Source organism: Pomacea canaliculata, linkage group LG13 (assembly GCF_003073045.1).
Source record: "Pomacea canaliculata isolate SZHN2017 linkage group LG13, ASM307304v1, whole genome shotgun sequence".
Lineage (NCBI taxonomy): Eukaryota > Metazoa > Mollusca > Gastropoda > Architaenioglossa > Ampullariidae > Pomacea > Pomacea canaliculata.
Genome location: NC_037602.1, coordinates 20,899,607 through 20,918,617, shown reverse-complemented (window position 1 = coordinate 20,918,617; position 19,011 = coordinate 20,899,607). Strand labels below are relative to the sequence as shown.

Below are 19,011 nucleotides of genomic sequence, written 5' to 3'. Positions count from 1 at the left end.
CTGCTCCCAACACGCGCACCATTGCTGCTGCTCTCGAAACGCAAGAAATATTGCCGGACCAAATTACGTCCAGAAAGACAGGAGAATGTGTGAAGAGTGGAGGGATCAGGTGAAGAGATCAGGAAGAATACTGACATGGTACACGTCTGTTTGATAAATCAAACTCGCCGGCCAGAAAAATAGTTGCTGAAATATCGTCTTGAGCAAGGTGCTGCGCCGACTTTTTCAGCAATGGTTGAGGGATCAAAGAACGACCCAGCCCTCACGCCTGATTATGGGGCCTGGCGCGAGGCTGTTATACTTCCAGCGCCTTTTCACGGGCCGGGCTGTAGGCAGCAGTGCGTTAATGATAAGTTAATCCCAGGGATTAAGACGTCAAAGCCACCCATTCTCTGGCTGCCAGAACGCTGGAGGGCCAGGTAAGCGTGATCGCGGCGGTGAACAAAGGGGACCGCTGTATCGAGCACTCGGTCTCCGCCCGTCGTCTTTTGGCATCCTTAATCCCTGCTTCCAAACCCAAGAAAATAGAGTTTTCCAACGCTGACACAAGCTGCATGTTTTGAGTGACCCCAAGCCAAAATCGAGGCATGTGATGAAAGGAAAAGGCAATTCTACTCTTGTTGAGTTTTTTCTCCTTTCTGAGAGGCATCGAACTGACTTGAAAAGCCTCTTTTTGCAATGATGACGGAAAGGTCCTTCGTGACACACACCTCAGCCTGTTCTGGTCGCTGAAGTCAATGTCATGTTTGTTCAAGACGTAGGGTAATAAAAGATCGCGCTGTGTGGTGTCTGCATACCCATCATTGCCTACAAGGTCTGTATACACTGTGGTCCAACGCCAACAGAATAGATCGCTAAGGTGCACTTTTAAAGCAGGTTTCAAGAAATCCTTCACCATCAGTTTACAATTAAGTCGACAACCACTTAACGCCTCCCATAGCCTCAATCTTATAACAGCATCCTTGCACCTCCAATACTGAGGTGCTAAGCTGCTTCATCGGGAAAAGCAGCGCGAAGGTGTCTATAACCATGCTTGGACGACATGCTTTGACCTGACAGGCAGTAAAGAATTTATAACCCCAGGCGTGTCCGACAAGCACCGTCTCAATAATCCCCATATCCTGTATCCAAAACGTGCTAAGGTACACATGTTTAGGAGGTCTTTTCTCTCGCTCTGTTTCTCAAGAATAATTTTTTTAATGCAAACTGTCAGGAAATCAGTTAAAGCTGCCGTATCTCATCAGCAGTCTGGACTCGAAGCGTGCTGTCCCAGAAGATAATTTTTTAAAGACGACAGCTGATCATTATTGGGGTGGGAAGCCTACTACATGGTGACCGGTATATACTCGTAGCTCGTTTCTTCAAATATTTGTGACATGACTGCCAACACACAATAGCGCCACACTGCACATCACGGCATGTCCAGGTCGTGGTCACTCGGGGCCGTGAGCCACCTGTGCAAACACCGGGTAAAGGCGAGACCTATAGACCTATAGTCCTGTTTAAATTACCAACACTTATGTGTGCAAAGCGTGTTTACGTGAGAGGGCATCAAGGATTCGTGCCCCTGCTTGGCGGACACCAACGTCGTACATACACAAGGGCAAGGGACAGCACTGCCAGGAGCCGGGTGAGTATGAACGGAATACTGGGGACCTTTCGTACGATGGTTTCCATACCAGCAGCGAAAATCTTTGGGTGATATTAGGGACAATGACTTTCATCCTACTTCAGCACATTAAAGATGTCCTAATAATATAATGCATATCATACTTGCACCTATTCTATAGGCACGTCTGCCATGCCGTGATCAATAATCGAGAAAATTCATATTGTGACATCAGTAGCTTCCTTCAAACGCAGGTCTGCTACATCTGCTACAGACCATCCAGAAAATGTTCCATCACAGCTTTCCGTGTGGAACAGATCTGGCAATTCTGAAGCCTCTCTACCACCCAGCTCTGTCACAAGCAGCCTTCCGTACAGGTACAGATCTCTCAAGTCGCAAACCTACCCCACTCTGTCCGAGGGCAAGCAATCCGGGTGTCATCACCACGTGCATCACGCGGCCCCGTGTCTCACCCAACCCTCCCTCTCAACGCACGCGTTCATTTACATAATCTTTGTCACGCATGAAATTTTGAAAAGACTGAAAGTAATACTGCCATGCTTAATGTGTTTTTCCCCTCTGCGCCCTCTCCTAGACTCGTTGATTCATCCATTACTGAGCGTTGTCGGTGCCGTAAACACGTCTCGACCACTAGGGAACATTATTATTATAACTAAACGATCACCGTCTTGCCCTCCGGGGTTCTACAGAAAACTTACACCACCAGACATCAATTGAAAGAAAAGATCGTGGTTGCTATAAAATCTCGATCAGCAAGTCATAATGCAAATGATAGGAGAGAAAAGAGTTATTAAGAAAAAGGGTTAGGGAGAACATGAGAAAAAGCGGAATTTTCTGATATGGCAGCGGCCGGCACTAAGGCTATTCTGAAGCTTTTTAAAAGTAACACAAAGTAACTAAATGAAAGGTAATAAAAAGTAAATTAAGAAGACAGGAATAGGTTACTTCTTTCTTTTTTACTAACGCCTCCAGAGAGTCCAAGATCGTGAATGCTTGCCCTAACGTTTGTATATGCTCAAAAGATTGGACTGAACTAGCTGCACATGTATGTAGTTTAAATGTCTATGAGTGTGAACTTTTCACCTCCAAATGACTTGATTAAATTTAGTACAAGACAATACTTTCACCACCACCCCTCTGTTCAAATACCCAGACTCCTTTCTGTTGCCGAAATACAAACCTCCAGAGGTCAAAAACACAAACATCAAGAAGAAACATAAATATGTGTGCGTTGTCAAGACTACAGCCAATGGGGGGCTGGGACTAAGTGTTAATCAAACGAATTTATTCATGATCTCAATATTTTTTCTGTCGAGGGTGATAAATGGAAGTTAGGGAGAAACTGGGGGTTATCCACTCAGTGTCTTGTACGGATCATAGCCCCCTACCCCACAAAAATAAACCCCCAAAACCAAAAGACACTCTTTTAGAACTTTACGGGACATCTGCTCCCCCGTGAAGCCTGTCGCCTTCAGTGGCCACCGGCTGCTTTATCTCTCCAATATTTTAGCCCAGGGAACCGTGGCTTGCTCAGTGAACTCCCACACACCCAAGTGAGCAACTCTCCCAGCAGCAATGGAGTGTCTGTCTAGGATCTCCGCAGCACCCTTACAGTTTTAGGGGTTGCCGGGTTCTAACATTTCCACTTCTTGAGGTTGCCAGGATACACGTCACAATCTTTCGCCAATTCTGTTGGACATAAGCTTATCCTCCCAGCAATAAGGGCCCTCTAGTATTGTGGAGTGACAGAAGGCTGAACTGCTTTCGTGATTGGAACAGAAAGTCTACTCATGTGTGAAAAACGATCGGCGATCATTTAGCAGGATGTGGAATTTTGAACAAGTGACTGTGTGGCAGGCTATAGTTATAAAACACACAAGGGCTGCACACAGGTCAGGCAAACAAGTTAAACTATCCTCATGCTGAGCAGCACACGCCACAGTTTGCGGCAAATGGAACTGACCTTTGGCCTCACAATTTGCACGCTTAACTGACGAAAACATCAAAAAGTAATTTCAGGGCTGCCCGGCAAGAAGAAAACAAGTGTGTGTCGGAGGTAGGGGTGGGTGTAGGGTAGAAAACCAGTCAGTAACGAAGTTTACCAAAGGACAATTTTTCATTCACTGCCTTCTAGAACTGCTCCCACTAGTACTGTTAAAAAAAAAAAGACCAACAGGAACACACTTTTCTTCAAGCAGGTATCCAGTTTGGAGGAGGTCGTCTCTGTCATGCACAATGAATTGGTTTCAGGTGGTATGAGCACTAAATCGGCTTTACTTCGTACGTGTATTTCTTTTAACAGGTAGAAAAGTGTGTGAGTGAAATGGCGAAAAAAGACGACAATGCTGTGGATGTAAATGACGGGTGGGGAACCTCGTTTGTCAAGGGACATAGGGATATCATTCGCGGACCATATAAAATTATCAACTTAAAAATTAGCCTACCATTCGTTTCGCCACAGTGTGTTAACATTTCTGCAACATGTACACCCAGGCCTGTCGGACACCGACTGTCCTCTGAATCAACGAAGAAGAGTGCCAATGGACGCATGGAGAATAAATTAAAAGGCAAATATTTTGTAAAGGAAATAGTTTATTTTTATATCGACAATGGCCCTCTGACAATTTCCAGGATGCCATAAATGGGAGAAGGGTTTGCATCAGCTTCACCAACCTGCAAACTAATAAAGACATTTAATCTTAATAAATAATAATAGTAGTCATGAGTGGTTTACTTGTAACACGCTTCATACCAAAACTACTGATGCAAATCAATGAACATCACTTAATGTCGATAACAGAGCACTTATCGCCAAATGAATTATAAACTTACCACCGAGGTCTTGAACTGTATGATTGCAAACAGTAAAGATACTGTCACATATGATTTCTTGGGGCCGCTACCTCCCACGAAGTGTGCAGAACAAAGGCGACTGCTCTGTGCGTAAACAAACTTCAACACCAGTCTCATCCTTCCTCACAGTCTCATCTGCTGGACATCAACAGAGAACTCTTCCTACCTACAATCATGCCATTGCTGCTCTGACATACACAGCAGTGGTGGTCTCTGCGTTGTTTTGTTTTCAACTAGGTTTTACTCATCTTTCCGAGCTCGACGGGTACGGGTACGAGGAGTAGCGCTATGGAAACGCGCTCTCTACGTTACCCGTAGGAAGATATCTTAAATCATTACAAGTCATTACCTTTTTTCTCACAATACCAATCTGTTTTAATGAGTAGCATGTCATCAGGCTAAGACCCTGTGGAGAAGCTGGAAGCGGCGGGCAAGTCAGTCGGTCGCCTACCACCGCGATGGTTGGAAGAGAGTCGTTGGCGGAGCGAAGATTAATAGAGGCTGGTGATCGGCAAAATATTTTTGTTTACTAGAATGGTAATTGTTCTTATTTTGCTAGTTAATTTTTTTTACTATTTACTTAATCCAGTTTTGGAACACTTAATTTTTTGTATTCTTGCTTTTGAATAAGTAAAACCAAGTGAAAATTAAAGGCTTATATCTGCCCATATAAATTATTTTATATTTTGTTATTACTTTATTATATTTATCACATTAATTTTATATTTAGTTAATGTATTCTATGTATTTTGTTATGTTATCTGTGTTATTTGCTTTGGTATCTTTGTAAGGTAAAGGTCGCCCCTGACCTTTCAGGTCGTTGGGGAGTGAGATGTCAGAGACTCACTTTTCTTGTGGCCAGCTTGTTATACGAGGGCAGTCCCCTACTCCCTCAACACCTAACCTTCCCCAGGTCTCTAAAAGGGTGGGAAACGTCCGGCCCAAGAAATTATTAATTTGATCTGGCCCTGCCAAGCAAAAGCAAGCGAGACACGAAGTTAAGTAAATGTTTGAGGTTTTTTTTCACAGCCACGGACATTTATATTAAGTGGATCATAAACAGAATGTAAATTTCGAGGGACAATCAAGGAACATCCATTACGGGTTAGACAGGACATATACGAGTACATAACGGGTCAGACACGTATGCTTGTCGTCGACTGCCCGCGGCATGCATGGACGACTTTGGAGAATCATTCATGCCTGTGGCATTCACCCCAAGCGATGGTAGACCACTTTCGGTTTGATGCCGGCTGTTGGACCATTCTTTGACAATATCGGCTCTCACAATTAAAAAATTGATCGACATTGCTGTCTACCTCAGTGCACAGGTCAGGTCTGCAAGTGTCCAACACTTTCCTAGCATATGTGTAGACACTTTGTAAATGCCATGAACTACTCCATCATGAGTACGTATACTAAATTCATCTTTATTATTAATGTACTTTCACTCCACACTTACAAACAGAAAATTGTACATTAGGAAAACATGTTTTTTTACTGTCTCCTCAAAAAACTTTCTACTTACAAACACATACTTTACACACTCCAAACAGTTGTTTCGCTATGCTTTTCATAGTTGCTGAGCATACTTTTCGCGCCCTAGTTAAGAAAAGGTGGATGATGGTAACTCAGAGAAAACCGAGTATCAGGCAAGCTAGGATTGCACATGTTGCAAAAATATTAACACACTTAATCAAATAATTTTGCTAAGCACATAATTTTATATGGTCCGAGAATGTTATAAATATCAAAATGACCCTTGGAGGAAAAAAAGGTTCCCAACTCTGCTCTTGGAGTCATGTACTCATTCCAGCTCTAACCACTCGGCTTTCCTTTCATACCACCGGGGTATCCTTGTACATGTAAGTAAATAAATAGAAAGCTTTGATTTATAATTTATATGTTGATTGGTTCATTTATTCAGTAAGAAAGTGCTTCCACCTTGCAGCGATTTCACACTAGGAATGGGGGTGGGGGACCAGAGTACCCAGAGAAAACCCCGACCCCCAGCCCTGTAGACAAGTGTCACATACATAGTGTCCCGAGACGAGATCTGAACCCTGAGCTGCTCACTGTAGTGGTGTAAAGCGAGTGTTTTAACATTTATTTTAAGAAGTCAAGCTGAAATAGTCGCACACGAAACAACGTCATCTTGAATATGTTTACATCTTTTTACAAATTCAAAACTTTTAAAAATTGATAATAAGTAACATGGATACAATAAGGACGATTCACTTTATTAACGTCGTTATCACATCAACAACAAGACAACTAATTGCTGTCAACCATCTATCAAAAGCATCCACTCCGACAAGTAGTTACTGCCCGTGCTTACGCATCACGTTGCTCGATGTGGTGCACCTGGCCGCACCGGGTACGGGTGACGTCATGCGCACCCGCATGTTTTGTCTACAGATCGCGGATCTCAAACTTTCTACTCTCGATATTCCTGTCTGTACCTGTCGACCGCTTCCCCCATAAAACAGCCACTCTCTCGGCACTCGCCACGCGTACGATACTCGGGATTACCATATGGGGCCCTTTAAGGCCCGTCAGCTAACAGGTGCACGCCTGCCGAAGACAGCACCCTGCACACCTGTGACGTCTTCTACCCTTTGGCCACTTGCAGGTGATCGGCGAGACAGTGGCGTCCTCGCCTGAGACGCGAATAAAGCCTGGCGTGACCTGGCGTGACCTCGCTGTGAGCACAACTTAAGGCAAGTCCAGACAGACGACCTCGGTAGTTACACCGTTCGGATGGCCGAGGAGCTGACAAAACCACCAGAGAAAGGTGGGTCAGCGGGGGGAGGAATATGACTGCTGAGGACGACATAAAAGAACTACTAGTATGCAACTTCCTCCTGATAATGGAGTGCACAAACGCTGGTAACATGATCAACAGTCGGCGTTTGGGGGGTTCACCGTGCCAATGACGTATTGTCTGTCGGTACGCACCTGGCGCGGACAGAGTTACCTGCGACTGTGGCGGGACGGACTGATCTGCTGACAGAAGTCAGGCTAGGGTTATCGGCGCCAGTCAGGAGTTGTGGCTCCCCCTTGACCGCATAGTGCACTGAGATAAAGCTTTTAGTATTTGATTTCGTTGTGACTACCTACCGATGACTTCCCTCCAGTTCGCGCTCTTGGTGGATGCCACGATGAAGTGGGGAGAAAATTGATGTGATGAGATGCTCACCAAGACAGGTCAACACAAAACTTCAACCAGCAATGCACAACTTCGTATAGACAGCACTGCTGTATTCAACGGTTGGACTGAACATTGCAACATTGACGACAGACAGTGACATCATCCAAAGCAGCCAGACTAGAACCATCGAGTCTACATACTTACCTACAGGAAAAGGTTGAGACAGATGAAGAACTTTTAAGGGAGGAAGTCATCAGGCGTTGACAAGGTCCCAGCTGAACTGCTCAAACAGGATAGGGAGGAAATAACAAAGGTTCTTGAGCAGAAGAATCTGTGAACGCAAATAATGACCCAGGGAACGGACGCAATCACTCTTCCAAAGAAAGAAAATAGTAAACAATGCCAAAACTACAGAGCCATTAGTCTCATTAACCACCTAAACAAAGCGATGCTGAAAGTAATTCAGAACCGCACCAACACCACCGCTGAGGAACTGCAAGTAAAAGGCGGGCTTTAGACCTGACGGGCGCTCAGTTTAACAAACTTTCAACTGTCGCATCCTGACAGAAAAACATTACTGCACCATCGACACTTCTTACACAACTTCAAAACTTTAAAAATGCATTTGGCAGAGTCTGGTACAAGGGGCTGCAAACATAAAAATGAAGAGGGCTCGTTCAAGTCATGGAAGTGTTTACCAGAGCTTATTGAGCGCTGGATACCGGATAACCTAATGACATCCATATACTGTTCAACATCTTTCTGGAGAACATCATGTTTAAACCTCTCTACGATCACGACTATCATATCTTAATTTACATCGGTAGGATGCCTACATGCAACCCACGCTTGCCAGATGACATCACCTGCTCGCTGCAAGACTATACCAGCCTACTGACAGTTCAAACACGCTCGAAATGCAGACTGTTAACTGCCTGAAAAGGCTGCTCCGATTTTCGCACAGGGAGCGCAAAAGCCATGACTTTGTATGAAGCGCGGTCGCCACCTTCATGGGACACAAGGTCCTTCTGGCAACTGGTAAAGTGGTGCTTAACTGATCCGCCAGCCGGCACGACACTTCGTCCACCTTACAGGTGCCTGGAAAAACTGCTACGTTTGCCATGCGCACACATACATCAGCATTTACAAAAAAAAAAAATAATAATAATAAATAAAAATGCTAGAACCCGTGTAATTATATAATGGATCAGTAGCAGGAAGAGGTATTCCAAGGATCAAGAGGCAGCCATTGTCAAAGTAATAATCCTGAAGATCCTAATAGTGGTCACCCAACCCCATCGCGCGCATGTGTGTGTGCTTGTTTAAATGTATAGCGTGGATGAACTGATGAACTGTCTGACTGGCCGATGCAGGACTGTTTAGACGAGTCTTCCGCACTGGGGCAAGTGAGTTACGGAAGTGGAGATGGCAAATTCAAACACGCGTATGCGGCAAATAAAGGGGTGTGTCCGATTCCTTGTCTAAGTTCAAATATGGCAAATGAAGGTGGTGGCAACGATTGCCAGTTAATAACGTTCATCACACATACAAAAAGAGAAAGCAATTACTTTGTCGTTCATCAATAGTGTGGAATGGCAAGTAGTCTGTAATCAACATGTTAACTGCCAAGGGCGGAACGCACACCCTCTCCACCAGCCCACACACACACTAAAACACAAATTAAATGCTCTTGTCAACGCAGCGCGAAGAGCGAGTAATCAAGGTAACCCTCTGGACAGATTGATAAATGACATGAAACCTTGCCAACGATATATCATCGCCTTTAAACACGGTCAAGACTGTGTACAAACTACCGAGGATTTATCGGTCAAGGCTTAGACAGGGCGCTGGATCTCATAATGCCATGATTATCTGTCACCCACAGGGCCAAATGTGTCAGAACCTCGACTTTTCCTGCAAGTCTTTTCGCTATCGCTATATAACTAGTCGTCCAAAAATGATAATGAAGATGAGGAGATGGCTGTTGTGGCGTGATATCTCAAGCTTTTAACATAAGAAACACATCAAGAGCCGGTGACAGGAGAGAGTTCCAAAGGGCGCTACAAAACAGCGCATATCTTAAAGCACACTGCCTGTGAAAGTGTGACTACCGTGCACTTGTCCAAAGAGGGCTCTAAGGGTTCTGCAATTTAATGGGCACCGTAAATGCCGGCAGTTGTAAGTAATGGCAGTTTGCCCGACCCACACACGTCTATCTCCACGTTGCACGCACAGCGGCAACTCCTCTTCACCTTTCAACCACTGTTTTTATGCAAAAAAACAGGGAGGCCTGACACGACTCCTGTTAAACAAGTTCTCTTTGAACTAAAAGCGCGCGTGAGTGCACACACATACACACACCACTTTTAGATAACTTGAATTCATGTCTGAGCGCGGTCAGTTAGCAAGACCAACAAAGAGGCTGCTATATTTTACCACCTTCGTTCGAAGTCTCTCATCTCAAGAGGCCACCGGGAGATGTAGAGTGTGTCGGTTGAGCTTTTTAGTCCGTGATGATGGCACAGCAAACAGGTGCTAATGTTTTTGTATTTCATGTCCTTGTCAAAAACTCAAGAGCTGATTACTTAGTGTTTAACCTGTTCACTCTAGGATAATACAATATGGCCTAATGATTTTAAAATTGGGCACTGTATTATCGCAGCATATAATCACTTCTACCTTGCTATGTTTATACACATTCATTTTTGTTAAGGACCTGTGTCCCATGTGAAGCAGATTATGTCATCAGCTTGATCAATTACTAAGCACAAGAACACAGACGTTGAAAAACCAATTGCTAATTACAGTAATTGCTGCCTGAGAATTTAAAAAGTGCCATGCGTGCAAATGCTTAAACAGGTTCTCAAAAATATATAAGATGATCATTTTCCAACTGCTGACACATTTGCAAAGAAAATGTTTCTGATGATGACACTTTCAGGCTGGGAATTCTCTGAAGTATTCCACAGACACAAGATTCTGCTATCATAAAATAAACAAGCCCAGCCAAAGAGAGCTACTCTCCCAAAAAAAACTTCAACAGGAAAGAAAAGGCTAGCGATAGCTGTAATTCAAGGTCATAGTTGTAACTTAGACCCAGTATCTGTAGCTCCTCTTCTTGCAACTCAAATACTGTAGGATTGGTCTATAGCAAAATTTATCAAAGACAGTTGAAGTTCTCAGGGAGTTAGACCTTGTCAAAAGCATGTCATCTCTTGATTTGCAAAAAAACTGATATTTTTTAATCAGACAAATAGAAATATGACAAGCATTTATCATTTACTAGTACTTGCAAACAATGTTGCCATTAATGCTCATTACTGAACTGTCTTACTGTGTACTCAAAACCATATTTGTCAGAAAACAGCCAAGATGAACACACCAGGTCAGGAAAATAAAGCTTAAGAGCAAATCACCTTCCAAAATGATTTTTTGTTTTTACTCCCTGCTACTAGAAGCCTGACTTTTCTATGCAGGAAAATGAATTACAGAAAAGAATGCCTGTTCCATAGCACTTATCAATAAAATTTTTCTACTTTTCTATTAATATGATGTATTAATTAATATTATATTATTCAATTATAATATGAATAAATTAATATATGCTTGCATGCATATATGTAAAGTGCCTTGAGCCTGGCTGATGCTGGAAAAAAGGTGCAATACAAATGTGCTATTTTATTATTATTCTTTTTGCAAATTTGTCTTGGGATGATTTAGTCTAAAAGAGCCCGTATATGCATGAAAATATGTTACCAAGGGAGAATGTAACAAAATATAAACTCACTAAACTGACTTTGTGGGTAGTTTAAGAAACAATCCTCTAACAGCCCAAACTGCGGGTTCTTAACAGTAAATCACATGGTCAGACAGCAGTCTACCTGTAAAGTGCCCCTAATCTCTTAGCAAACAAAAGAAACAGGCAATTATGCAAATAAAGGCAGTTTATGATACCTGTTTGCCAAGAACACACATTGTAATGGGTTGTCTGTAGTTTTATCTTTTAATCTTTTGCCCTTTTTTGCAGCTTCCATGCCATGCCCTTAAAGTGAAATAGCATGACAAATTTAAGTTTACAATTTATTGCCATCTGAAGACTAAGATAATTTATTTCTTCTCTATCTGCAGAATATTTATATATATCTCACTCTCCAGATCTCTCACATTCCCCATAAGCAAACGGAGAGGGAGTAGTGAGAAACAATAATAGCAGTCATAGATGAAGAAAACTTACAGCTATTGCTAGCCTGTTCCAATGAATACTAGAACAGTCATTTTGTCACCATCATGCAGAAAAATTTTAATGCTTAAGGTGCAATTAAACATATGCTTGAAACCACACTGTGGGAATAAACATATTTTATTTAACTAGTAATAATATCATGCAATTCATTGCTGACAGAATCATCTTAGACTGGGACTCGATTTCAGGCGAAGGTTTTTCTGTTTGATACACCAGCGCAGCAAGAGCAAGACACAAACACCGGTGATCGAGGTCTAATGTACTATTGGTATGTAATCAGAACTGTAGAGTGCAGTACCCGTGCGCACTGCCCCATGAGTGACGAACTTTTTTGACAATGTCTGATCCTAATGCAATGTGAATCTTTAAGGATAACAGAATATTTTAGTCATTAAGAAATTTATTAATTTGTAGGTAAAGAAGAATTTGTCACTACATTATCTTTTTTGTGGTTTCCACTAGCACTTCACAGAAAGCTTATTCACAAGTTACTAAGGACGCTTTTAAAAACAAGCAAGAGTGAAGGGTGCATATTTTCTATGGGAAAAGAAGCTTTAGCAAGAAGTCCAAAAGAAGATTACCTGATAATCTCTTCAAAATCTATGTTGCTGGTCGATCTAGAGACACTGGAATGAACTTTGGTGGTGCCATTCGTAGCATTCTCTATCGAAGCCACCGAAGGCGGAAATTCAAAATGGAGCGCAATTTTCCTGGTGCGCAAGCGCACTGACCACAGGAAGTTACATGTATCGTCTGCTACACGCACATTGCTATTGTCGTAAGGCGCAACATTCATATATTTTGCTCGTTCCCCACAGCAATACATTACACAAATACGTCCACCTTCTAAATAGTCAGTCCAAGAATGCTGCATGAAATATCTTTTCTTTAATCTTAAACTTAGTCATATCAATGAATTACGTGCTCGAAATAATGCAAAAACGTAGCACTGCGTTAAATGAGTAGAACCACTTCATGGCTAATAATAAAGAGCAGAAATCATTTAGGATATTTGTTCTGGAATATGATTCCGTGTTACAGCGTACAGCTGTACCTCAAACTTGCATTACGTCCGTGACTCTACATTTCTCGAGTAAAACTACGGCAACAAGAAAATGGGAATGGCTGATCTGTTTAATAATAATAATACCAGGAAGTTGGGAAAGTCAGACAAATTTTGGATGATAATGTGATATGCATATTTAACGAGTTTAAAACTTCCTACTTCACAAGTTTTGACAAATCTACACAATTGTGTGTCAAGGTTTTAAAGACCTCCACCCTACTCACCAAACCGTGCCCTATGCGATTTTTGGATGTTCCCAAAGCTGAAGGAACCCCTGAGTGGCGTGAGCTTTAAAACTCGAGAGAAACTCATTGCTGGAGTGAGGGAACAGCTGAAATTGATCCCAAAATCGGCGTTTTTGGAGTGTTTTAAAAATTTGAGGGGGTGGGGTGGGGAATAATGGTATTGCAACTAAGCAGTGACAGGGCAGCTGCACATCTCAGCCATGTAATGCAAACAGCACAAGTTCATTAAGAACTCCCACCAGAATGACAAAAGACTTTGAAATATCAGAAGTGAAACATACTATTGCTGCTGCTTTCATCATCTACATGAACCACATCACTACGAAAGCAAACCCCAATATGGAGATGCTTAATTAGCTGCTCTTTGATGTTGATCTGGGGCTGGTGAATAAAGGCAAACCGAAGCTGCAAGATCACATGCACAAGCAAATCAGCACAAAGACGATAGACGTCATGACAGTCAGCAGAATACTTTCAACATCAAAGGCATGCCACTCAAACATTAGAGTACAAGTACCTGGGCAAAAAATAGCAAGATAGAGACCTGAATCAAAAAAGCAAACAATGTCAGTTTCTAGCATCTTCCTTAGCACCTCCACCATCATTCCAGTTAAGATTAAGGCACAGCTCATCAACAGTCTTCCTAGCCATTCTAATCTATCATGACAGATCTGGACACTACCAAGGCCTAGGAAAGAAAATTAGCATGTAAAACGAGATGTCTCGGATAGGCAGCTCAAAGAGACGACCAAAAACTAAAACAATCTAAGAAATGGTGGGAGCCAAGCCAGCCCATCAAGGAGTCAAGTGGTTTGTACACTTGACCAGGAAGCTAGCTGACTAACCAGCACTAAAAGCCTACATTCAAAGATGCTCTGGTGCCTGAGCAAGAGGATGGCCTAGTGGACGCTGGATCGAGGGTGTGGCAGTGACCCTCTTGTCACATGACTTTAATGTCTTCGAGGCCTCCAACTGAGACATCAGCCACCATTTCCATCCTCCATCTCTTCAGAACACCCAAGGGTACTAGTGGATGATAAAGAAAGAACACTAAACAAGTAAACCTGTAAACAGGTACTACATGCAGAAAAAAGTAGTGTGCTAGAAAAAAGATATAGAACACAATCGTCATTGTATTAGTGACAACCACTTAACCAATCCACAACCAGGCCACACATCTCTTCTATGACAGCATGCAGAGACATTACATAATACACAGGCATTCCAAACAAAATTCAACAGCTGTCATACCTTTATTTTTAAATGAATAAAATCTTTAAGTCATGTGACAATGATGTCCATGAATTAAAAAGGGCTAGAATGAGATGTCATCAGTCTATCTTTGCTTGCTGACATGTAGAAAGAAGGCACGTTGTATAAACAAAATTTTTTTTTTTACACCAAAGATATAAGTTTGTAGAAGTAAGCATTCTCCTCAATATAGGAGGTACAATACAAGGACAAGCAGGTACAATATGGTACAAATAAGTAATCTTCATACTTTCCAACATTTATATTTATCCGATTCTTACCTCTTTAATATACTTAATTCTACTTCACATGAACAACCTCAGTTTGCAAAAAACTTTTAGCCACTCCATGGCCGACGATCTGCAGAATTTTTTGAAAGTCACTGTTATTCATTGGTCCCTAACTTCATCATCACTGTGTGTACATATCAGATTGTTTATATGAGTAAGGGGAGACTTGGTGTTTTCTGTTGATTCAGCAATAAAGGCTATATCACAGCAAGGCAGCCAGTCATGTAAACAGATGTAACATGCATAGAACGAACAGCATGTCCGAGACGAGTACTGAATCCAGGACAGCCAACCTTCACTGTATTGGTGACAGGCGCTAACCATTGCACCACCAGCCTGTTCCACATGAGGGAGAGTCTACCAAAAATATATTATTTTTTTATTTATATCACACTTGAAATTTCAGTAATCTCTCTCTTGATTATTCCTCTACATCAAACTGTCAAATGCTTTCAGGAATGTGAGTTTGTCAAATACCTGTTTCAATATCATTTTTAAATAATACTTTGTCAACACTTATATGACTGTTGCATATACATAACAGACAAGCAAATCATAACATAGTAAGTTACATGATTTTACTGCTGCTCCAAGATAAAGTACTGCAATTCTAGTTTTTATTTTTGTAAATTTTACATTCTACTCTACAAGCCTAAATATATATCTATATTTCAAGAATCTTGATCTCAATGATTTAAATATTACCTATCATTCAAATTTTTTTTTTTAAAAACCGGACCATTTCAAAGCAGTGTAAATAATGGGACATATGAAGCAAACGCGAATACCAGAATTATATCAAACATGAATCTATATGAATAACCAGTACTGATGTTTTTTCTGAATCCCCAAACAAAAGCAAAATATCAGTAATAGACTAAGTGACACAGATCACAGGTGAATGTAAAAACAATAAACTGCACATGATACAGTGTTATTAAACACCATATACCACCATGTTATGCATCACAAAAAAATGCAAGTGACCTTGTTTTCTTCAAAAACTGTAGGTGGCTATCATCTCCAGTCTTACATCAAACTATGAATCCTCTCAGCCTGTAAATACAATGATGTCTTCCACTACATGTATGATCAAACTGCACACGCAATCCATTCCATTATTAGCTCATAGTCTATGAGTACCTCTGCGTGTTTATCATAGTCCTGATATTATCTTCCCTGTAGAATTTATTTCAAACCAGACAAAACAGGAAGGTGGATAGCCATGAAAAAATAAAACCAAAATTGTGAATTTGTTTCTCATGAAAATGTTTTTTTTTCTCCTCTTCATTTGCTGGAAAAAACTCAAGAAAATCTAAACGACACACCCACAAATTAGTACAAACATTTTCTAGCTGTTTCTCTACTGCTGAATTAAATCAGTATTCAATATATATATATGAGGCAGTCAAATAAAACGCAGTGGGTACCTGGCTTACATCTGTACAGCTTCCGCTATGTTTCATTTAACTTCCTCTAGTATATTATATATTTGGTCAATCAAGTCTATTTGAAAATGATAGCTTTTTTGGTCTCTTTTCTGCAGAGAATGTTGAAAATTCATAGGGGTAAACATACCTACTAAATTAGACTAATTATAAAACATTTTGAACTCTAAATCTAATAACCCAAAAAACTATTAAACTAAAACTTAAATCTAAAAAATAGAAGAGTTCACATTAAAATATATTAAGTGGTCATGGTTGAATACTGAATATGAAAATGTTACAAATAATTGTTTATAATCTCCTCATTATATACACATTATCCTCAATAAGACATTGTCAGCAACATGTTTCTCTGTAAACAGCATTTTCAATTGCTTTAAAGGAAAAAGTCATTTTTAGCAATAAATATAGATTTATGGATATGTATATGTGTGCTTTTGTGTCTCCAGTTGTTCTGCAACAAAGCAGACAAATGTAGGACAGCCGGTGTTTTCAAAAAATACAATTATAGGGACTGCAATAGTAAAGGTTGAACAAAACTAAATATCAATAACCCTAACTTTTATAGTAATAACACTATATTTCAATTGATCACTTAATAGAGTTAGAGACACCGCATTGTCCATTATCTGATTTTGCGCTTGCAATGGAATGCTTTATGCACTAAACTTCTGCAATTAGCTTTGGGTACAAAGGGAAATATTGTCTGGGATAGATAATCAATCTACATCTAATATTCTTACCATTTGACAATTTCTTCATGACTGAATTTTTTCTTCACTTAATATAAAGTTTACTTTAGTAATCTCAATGCCCTCTATATATAACAAACTATATAACAAAGAATGATGACTAGATGCTTGCCTAGACTAAGGGACTTGTCCTGAATAATGGATAGAAATATATATTCTTGAAGGAACTTTTGTTACTAACCCGTATGAAAACAAACTCTGCTGACTTCTTAAAGCTTTTTTGTTTTTTGACACTTGTTTTACTTTTCTTGTGCAGGTTGATATAATGCAGTGCAAGAACTTAAAAGAAACCATGTATAAAACACTATGAATGTATAAACAGCATCTTTGGAATGTTTCAAACAATCACACTGTTATTACTGATTATTTTATTAACATCTTGGCAGTTTTTAAAGCAGCAGCAGCAGTATCTGTTTTTAACCACCAGTGCTATAACTTCTAGTACAACATTAGAAGAACCACAGAACACTTCAGATAAAATGCATATACAATATGAAGATAAATGCATTTTATATGACCTCTGATGCTAGTATAATTTTTATGTAGAATAGTTTGTTGTTATAATAAAATTCTTAGAATAAAAGAATATATGAGCCCTTCATACTGCAAATTTTAAAACTATGGGATGCAAGTCCTACAAACTTGTCCATTTAGTATTTTACGTCAAACTTGTAACCAGAAATAAATGTGTTATTTAATAGTACAACTGTATTGTTTCCTGTTTGTATGAAATAAAGCTATGGCTTTCCCACAGAATGTTGTGGAAATCAGTCTTAAATTCTCAACCCAGTCATGGATTCTGTATAACATTTTTCAAAAAAATAATGTAATATTTCATCTAAAGGCATATGTCTGCTGTTAGTTGCAAGCGAGAGTGAGATCTCTACCTCTGACAGCATATCACAGTTGTAAACAACTTGATTCTAAAAATGGACGAAAAATTGCAACAACAACAAAATCAGATGGAATGGCTGGACAGCGGAAACTTGGTCTGAAAGACTGGTGAAGAGGCACCATGTAAATGAGATAGTGTTTACAACATTTTCATGGCCATCATGAATACCATCCATATAAGGTATGCTTTCACAGCAGAAACAAATTTAAACCCAATTATGTAAGAATTTAAGCAATAAGAGATACTTACACCAATGAACAACCTTTCCTCCAAGCTAAATAAGAAATACAAAACAACAAGAACAAATCTACAGAAAGATCTAACTATGAAAAAGTTGCTTTAAATCTGCAATATCATGCTCATTTGAGAGTCAGCACATAGTTGACCTCTCCAAGCAAAAGAATGAGAAGTTATTCACAAGAAACTTAAAGATGAATTGATGCAGACATGAACTTGCCACATATGTGATCCATCCAGAAACAGAATCACACAGGCGCTGTAAGGCTTTTAATGTCCACGAAGAAAATTTGAATCACTTCAGCACAAGACTAATGCCAAAAAAAAAAAAAAAGTCCTTAGATCATAAACCTAAATTCACTGCTAAAATTATGATGTTCATGATCACATAGCAGGCCAGATCACTAGTGCTCATTCACCCACGTGTTTCAGTTACACGCACACTTGAAATAATGGCAACAGATCAGCACCACAAGCAGCTGCTTTTAGCATGAGCATATCCCAACGATTCCATTTGTATTCCATAGCACACAGTGTTCCTGAACAACAGCCTCTTATATCTTTTGTACATAGTTCGCAGGAAAAAGCCCATCTTTTCCTCTGAGGCGTCCTCGCCACCATCCAGAAGGTTCTGAAAAGAACACAGGAAGATAGATTTAAATATTGTTTCTCATTACATCAGCCTGTTAGGCAAATGATGCTTTTATTTTTTGACAGTCAACATTTCTCAAAACATAATTTTGAAACTTAACATCCAAAATCTCACATGTAAATAGTCACTGCTTAAGCAGGACATCCGCAAATTTCAAGCTTATTTTCTTTGGCTTCACATTAAGTCTGGCAAGAGACTGCATATGCTTCTGAATATGCACAGCAAACCTGCTGCCACAGAACTAGGTACAGTTCACAAGCAGGTCAAATATTAACTTGCATTAAAGTGGTAATAGGGT

The 19,011-nt window shown here is 40.4% G+C and overlaps 1 protein-coding gene across 2 annotated transcripts in view; it reads right to left on the bottom strand.

Annotated features, from left to right (window-relative positions):
* Nucleotides 1-14,425: 14,425 nt before the first annotated feature.
* The window catches only part of LOC112553654 (unconventional myosin-Ie-like), a 29,625-nt gene continuing 25,039 nt past the window's right edge, over nucleotides 14,426-19,011 (bottom strand). For both annotated transcript variants that reach the window (XM_025221009.1, XM_025221010.1), the window contains one exon: nucleotides 14,426-18,692. In XM_025221009.1, the coding sequence (XP_025076794.1) occupies nucleotides 18,616-18,692 (77 nt within the window). In that variant the 3' untranslated portion in view covers nucleotides 14,426-18,615. The remainder of the gene's footprint in view (nucleotides 18,693-19,011) is intronic.